The following is a 6,849-nucleotide window of genomic DNA, read 5'->3' on the forward strand; positions in this document are numbered from 1 at the left end:
TCTTTATTACATCATTATTGGGAATGGGCGTGCCTAAAGTGGGGTACAATTTGATAACAAAGTTTGGTAATTAATTGAAATTAGATAGCTGATCACTATCATTATGTTGCGTGTAAAGAGAGTTCTCTAGGGTTTCCCAAATTTCTTTTTTGAAGGGGACCATGGCATAAACTACGCCATAACTTCATAATAAAGTTTATTAGTCATTGAGATTACTACGCCATAACTTCATATTAAAGTTTTATTATTCATTGAGATTATGTTAATGGTCACCATCATTGTATTTCGTGTAAAGTTTCCCAACTTATAGTTAGTGGCACAATGTTGAAGCGTTAACTTTACATCAAATTTGGTTAAAACGTGACATCAACAAACTTAAAAGTTCTGCCACCCCACGAAAGAATATATGTCAAAAACACAATCATCTATAAACTATACCGAGAATATTCCCTATGAATCTTTATTTTTTTAATTAATACGACATGACCAACTTCTCACACGATGATGCATGCAAGTCCAAAAAAATTTCAACGCTTTCAGATCCCTATATACCAAATGTTTGAAATCCATGTTAGGGGCCTTATATTATATTTTATTTATTTATAATAATGTGGGTTTGTGACTGCACAGGAATTATAAAAAATACATCATCCATTATGGATAGAATGTTTCCTTACGTCCTTTGCAGCGTATAGTTTGTTATTAATAAATACATCATCCATTATGGACAGAATGTTTATGATTCCTAACTCTTTAAAAAATAAGCTTGGATTTGAAGATAAAATTTTATGTTTTATACAATAATTCATAACATAGCAATCACTAACCTAAAAAAAAACTTTAAAAAGGAAAGATTTCTATCTATATTTTAGACTTCTCCGTATGGCATCTTATAAAATGATAAAAGATTTCTATCTATATTTTAGACTTTTCTATATGGCATCTTATAAAATGATAATATATAATTAATATGTTTATGATTTTTAAGTTTTCAAAAAATAAATCTTAATTTGAACATTGAATATCATGTTTTACACAATAATTCAGAACATGTCAATCAACAACATCTATAAAAAAAACTTTAAAAGAGGAAAGATTTCTATCTATATTTTAGATCCCATATAACATCTTATAAAATGATAATATATAATTAATATATGTATGATTTCTAACTCTTTAAAAAATAAATCTAAATTTAAACATTGAATTTCATGTTTTACACAATAATTTATAACATGGAAATTAACAATATTTATAAAAAAACTTAAAAAAAGATTTTCATCTATATTTTAAAACTCCCCCTTGAAAGAAATAAATTCTCTTCTTTTTTAACATTTATGATTGATTATAATCGATAATAATTATATATCATAACTCAAATAAAAAATTAAATATTAGAAATCAAATCCAATTTATATTGAGTTAGAAAACATAATATTTATATATATTTTTATAATCAAATTAAATATTTTTAATTAAATATATAAAAATAATAAAATTATGTTTATTCAAAATTTCATATAATTTATAATTTATATATATATATTTTTTTGTTTTGTTTTTTAGATTGATATTTGTACATAGCTGATTTACCGAAAATAAATAACCTTTAAAAATCGAAGTATTCATTATAATGAATGTGCCTTTTTTAAATCTTAAGCTACAAAATATTTGGTATTTCGGTTGTAAAATTTAGATTCCAATTATTATTATTCCTGCCCATCAGAACAACGTAATGATTTTCTCGCAACAAACTTGTAAAATTTTCCACCTCAATTATTATTGTTCGTGCCCAGCATGACAATGCAATCATTTTCTCGTCTTAGCTAGCAGTGGCAAATTCTTTGATCCCTAAATTCTGTGCAATATGTTCCATTCCATGGATTTTCTAAAAGATAATCGGACAATAAAATTGACAAATACGTCACAGAAAGAAATAATATACATGTACATGCAGCGATTCTGCCCAGAGAAGGATCTGGCAACTTATTCTCATCCCCTGCAACTTTCCATGCCTATTGGCTCTCGGCCTGCAGAACTCCACATTTTAATTCTCATGCGTCTGAACGGCAGCCTACTAATTCCATGCTGAACAAATGGAAGAAAGCTTTCCTCCTTGACATGACGGTGGAGTTGCAGGCGAAGGTGATGGAGAAAGATACATACAGTGATATTTTACAGCGAAGGGGATGCAAGCTGGGATCCTATCATAAGTCTTTCGAACTGTTTAATTAAGGGAGCAACAGCCTTCATGGAACCATCATACACATATGGAGTTCCTCCCAGTAGTGTTATGTTGTTTTTCATTGACTGTTCCACCCATTCCTTGCAGAGTACTCCTCTGTTGGAGATGGTGTTATGATAATGGTAATATCCTATTTTACCCTCCGTCTTACCCTGTGTTTTCCCAAACAGATTCTGAGATAAGTGAACTCCAGTCGCATACACATTTCTTGCCTGCACTGCGTACTTCCGATCTCTTCTTATTCCTCTTTTCACATCCCTAAATACCAGTTTCTCAATTCCCCATTCCCTGTACAATAAAAACATGAACACATTAAATTTCAGACCAAAACTATATTTTTGGAGCTTTTGCTCGAATTCACCATGCCAATTACCTGGTATAAGCACTGTTGGTCGACTCGTAGCTAAGATTTTCCTGCAAGCAGAGCTTGTTGGACATGGTATATTGCTCAATGGTGAACTGTGTATAATTAGAGAACTCATTCACTACAGATTGCAGAGATTTTCCCCGGGGAATATAGAGATACTCATCTATATCGAAGAAAAAAGTCCAATTCGCCATGAATTTGTACCTATGCAAACAGTCATTCACAATGAGAAACTGATTATGGTAATACCCATCATATTGTTCCTGCTCTGTTACATCCTGCAATGTCACTCGACCTGCCCTAATCCATGGCTCCAACACCTTTCTAATTTGGGGATACACTCCACCCGCATCGTGAAACACAAAGTGCGATCTAGGGCCAAAGAATTTGGCATGATAAGCCATCCACTCTCTCATTCTCTGAGCACTCAGGTCACCATACAATGAGGAACCACAGTAGAGATAATCATAGGGAGGAGCCTGGCTGAAAACAGAGCCATTGTAGCTACCTTTTTCTTCTGTGAGAGCAACGATCCTCTCTGGTTTTTCAGACTGGCTGCCATTGAATGCATGGATAATGAGGTCTCCACCATTGCCATCGGTGCCTATGCTCTGAGAAAACGTGCAGTTGACAACGACGACTGTGTAAACTCGGCCATAGCCCCAGTCTGGGAGCATTTTATAGGCCTTGCCCTTCATTCTTGCAGCAGATGAATTTTTGGGGATCCATTCGCATTCAAATCGTGGCTTTCCATAAACATGGAGAGGCTTGGAAGCAAGCCCAACTACAGAAAATGTTGCTGGACCTCCTCTGTATGCTCCCATTTGTATAAACAAATATGCAGCATTCCCATATGGACGAAACACCCGCTTATTGCTCTTCTCTGGCTCAATTGCTTTCGTGGTGGGTTTTATCGTTCTACTGTTATGAATACTATTTAGTTCTTCAATCTGATTCACCTGATCAGTTTTTCTGATTTGGAGACTGTACCCACATGAACTAGAATCATTCTCAAGAATTGTTGGGGTGGGATTTTTACACAAGGGGATATATCGGGGTATAAACGGGGTCGATATCAGAAAAAAACCCATAACCACGATCACGCACATGAGAACCCTGGTGTCCAACCGCAAGATGGAAATAAATCTAGGCACAGTACTATCTTTCTCTTTGCCCTTCCCCATTGGGATCTTAACATTAATCGATCACAAAAAGCTCATAAATACTAGATCTATGTCAATAAACCTAGATCACAACACTCAATTAAAATGGCAAGGTGGTTCTGAGTCAAGGCTGATCATGTTTCCAGAAAAAATGAATGCAAAGTGATCTGATTTGCCAGTGATACATTTAGCCCCTGGAACCTATGGAGGATGGGGGGCTTGTAGAATATAGGCGCTCTTTCCCTACTCTTTCGCCGGAGTTTCAGAGAACTTGTTAGGTGAAGCAAGTTGAAAAGAAGGGCCAAGGTCAGATTGTCGTATAGAAATAATTAGAATTTTCCTGTTGAAGTTACTATATTCTTCTTAACTTCAACCTTAGATCTCCTCGCCAAATTTCTTGCCTAACAAAAAATCAGAGTAAAGCAACAAACTTACAAAGTTTATGTAAACTAGACGACTGATGACCATGTACTTTCCATCCGTATTGCGCATCCATCCTCGATCTGACATGCGAGCAAATCGTCTGTTGAGAATAAGTGCAGTAGTATTCAATGAATCTGATATGATTCAAATCCAAAAATGTCAGGTACCTGTATAGGTCTAGGTATGTTATTTGCAAGTTTAAGGTCGGTAATTTTCAACGAAGTTGATGTTTAAGTAGCAAATAAAACAAATCTGACTGGTTACTTTTTCCAAAATCATTTGTACATTTATGTTAGTTGATATATATATATATATATATATATATATTTTTAAATTTTTGTTTTTTTAATAATGAAAGTATTCTTCTTTAGGATGAGTATCATTATGTTTTTTATTACGTAAGGTCAACCAGACTTATCAAATGGATTAACTGAATTAAAATAATATATTTTTTTTTTTTTCCGGGGATAAAATCTTCTTTATTTTAAGAGAAAACAAAGTTGCGGGGTACATGCAAAACTTATTTTCTTACGTAGTGCTGAGATAAGCCAAAAAAAAAAGGTCATAAAACTTTTATATTTCGTTCCATTTAAGGACAAAATCGGAAATGGCTATTAAAGTGTTCCAAACTAATATGATAATTCATTTACAAATAAAATCGGAAATGGCTATTAAAGTGTTCCAAACTCATATGATAATTCATTTACAAATAAAATACATTCTTTTAGAGGCATGCCTACACATCCACATGAAGTTTTATGATTAACTTTCATTCGGGCATGAAGATTGCCTTTTTGGACAAAAGAGTCTGATATAAGACTTTTATTTTTATATATGAATGACAGTTAGACACATGATTTATGTATGATTAGTTAATTGCACTTCATTGTTAATCCAACCAACAATTAATTTTGAATCCTCGTGACTAAAAACATTCCTTTTTAATGTGCACTTAAGAAGTTTATGCATTGCCAAAAACTTATTTTTATTGTTTGTGCCACAACCTACATTGGCTTTTCCAATAATATAATAAGATCAAAGAAGAAAAACACAAACCCAATGCCACACATCTCATTCTTGTCGTGACACACGCAATTGAAAAAATCCCATGCATGAGTTTTATTGATCAACACCTTCTTAAGGTCTTTTTTCTTGAACCCCTTTGGCACACATTTATATATTGATTGCAAGGTCAACACTTCCTGTGAAATTTTGAATGAGGAGGATACATTACTATTGAAAATACATAAAACATGGAGACCTCTCACCAAATGCTAGCTTCTTGCAACCACCAAGGCATAATTAAGGCCATCTATAATAAGGAGAAAAAAGATAAGGTGATAATGGACATCCTTGATGAAGACCCCTACTAGACTTGAAGAAATGGAATCCCACACAATTTATAATGACAAAAAAAGATATTATCAAGATAGATGTCATAATCCCTTTCACCATATCCAAACCAAAGTTGATTTGCAACAACAATGACGAGAGGTACAACTAAGAGACACGATCATATGATTTGGAGAGATTGATTTTTAAAATCAATACTACTTTTCTTTTCAGTTTTGATGGTGTGGCAAATCCTCCTAAGCTGACCCAATGGCCTCATGTATAAGTCAACCTCTAAGAAATTCAAATTGTTCAAGGCTAATTACATTTGAGAGGTAGAGACTTGTCTTGAATGCTATAATAGATGTTATTACAAAGTGTAATGAGTTGAAAATCATCAAAGGATAAAGGTTGATCCACATTCAAAACGAAAACATTAAAAGTGTATGGAGGCTAGGAAACAATTTACTATAATTTTTAACCCTGTACAACTAAATATTGCAAATAAATTTTTAATTAAAATAGAAAATATGCAATGGTAAACATGCACATTAACACAAATATTTTGTCTTGGAAACCCAAAACCAAGGAAACCAATAAGATTTTTTCAATATATATTCTTATTTACAATATTACAATACAATATATATCTTGTGGTATCCATGAACTGCAAATACAACCATAGTTCCTTAACTGAAGCCACAAAACCATTGGAAAAACGTCCATGTGCCACAAAACCACTTTTAGAAAAAACTATGTGCCAAAGACTGCAAAAAATGGACACAATAAACTACCCAAGAAGAAATTTCAAGGGGCATTCAGCCCCCCTTGTGACCCCACTATTGTGCGTCATGCATTTTCACAACATGTGGGGATAGTCATGTAAAGAATATAACACATACCTAACATTTTATCACTTGTTGTTTTCCTTGTACATAGGGAATCATGAGAGTACATGATCAACAATCTAGGGAAATAATGCCCATTGTTTCTCTACACCAAGAGAACATCGTAGTGCTTACTAGCTTTTCTTATGAATTTGGAACATTCTTGAAAGTGTTTGCTTTTTCCAACAACAATATCTTGTCTTCAAAAAGACCTCTCATAATGTGATACTGAACATCAATATTCTTTGTCTTCGATGATAAGTTGGGTTCTTTGCTAGGAAGATTGCACTCTGATTGTCACAATCTATCCTTATAGTTTGTTGCACCAACCCAAAACCTGAACCCAATATCTATAACCATATTGCTTCCTTGCTTGCATGAGTGGATGCCATGTATTCAACTTTGTAGTTGGGAGTACCACTACAGATTTTT

General features: G+C 33.5%; 1 protein-coding gene across 1 annotated transcript; it reads right to left on the reverse strand.

Moving 5' to 3' along the window:
- Nucleotides 1–1,825: 1,825 nt before the first annotated feature.
- LOC149234708 (galactan beta-1,4-galactosyltransferase GALS1-like) lies at nt 1,826–4,318 on the reverse strand. Its single transcript, XM_089461231.1, has 2 exons — nt 2,619–4,318; nt 1,826–2,533 (listed from the first exon to the last, which is right to left on the reverse strand). The coding sequence occupies exons 1-2, from the start codon at nt 3,794–3,796 to the stop codon at nt 2,176–2,178; spliced, it is 1,536 nt and encodes a 511-aa protein (XP_089317357.1). The 5' UTR covers nt 3,797–4,318; the 3' UTR covers nt 1,826–2,175.
- Nucleotides 4,319–6,849: the final 2,531 nt, after the last annotated feature.

Source organism: Pinus tabuliformis, chromosome 8 (genome assembly GCF_031772625.1).
Source record: "Pinus tabuliformis cultivar Carrire ecotype Pingquan chromosome 8, CPIR1, whole genome shotgun sequence".
Lineage (NCBI taxonomy): Eukaryota > Viridiplantae > Streptophyta > Pinopsida > Pinales > Pinaceae > Pinus > Pinus tabuliformis.

Bases quoted from the DNA above. Each gene is read 5' to 3' on its own strand.
- LOC149234708 (XM_089461231.1), bottom strand. From the start codon at position 3,796: ATGGGGAAGGGCAAAGAGAAAGATAGTACTGTGCCTAGATTTATTTCC. The intron at 2,534-2,618 runs GTAATTGGCATG...TTTATTGTACAG, and splicing joins ACCAACAGTGCTTATACCAG to GGAATGGGGAATTGAGAAAC.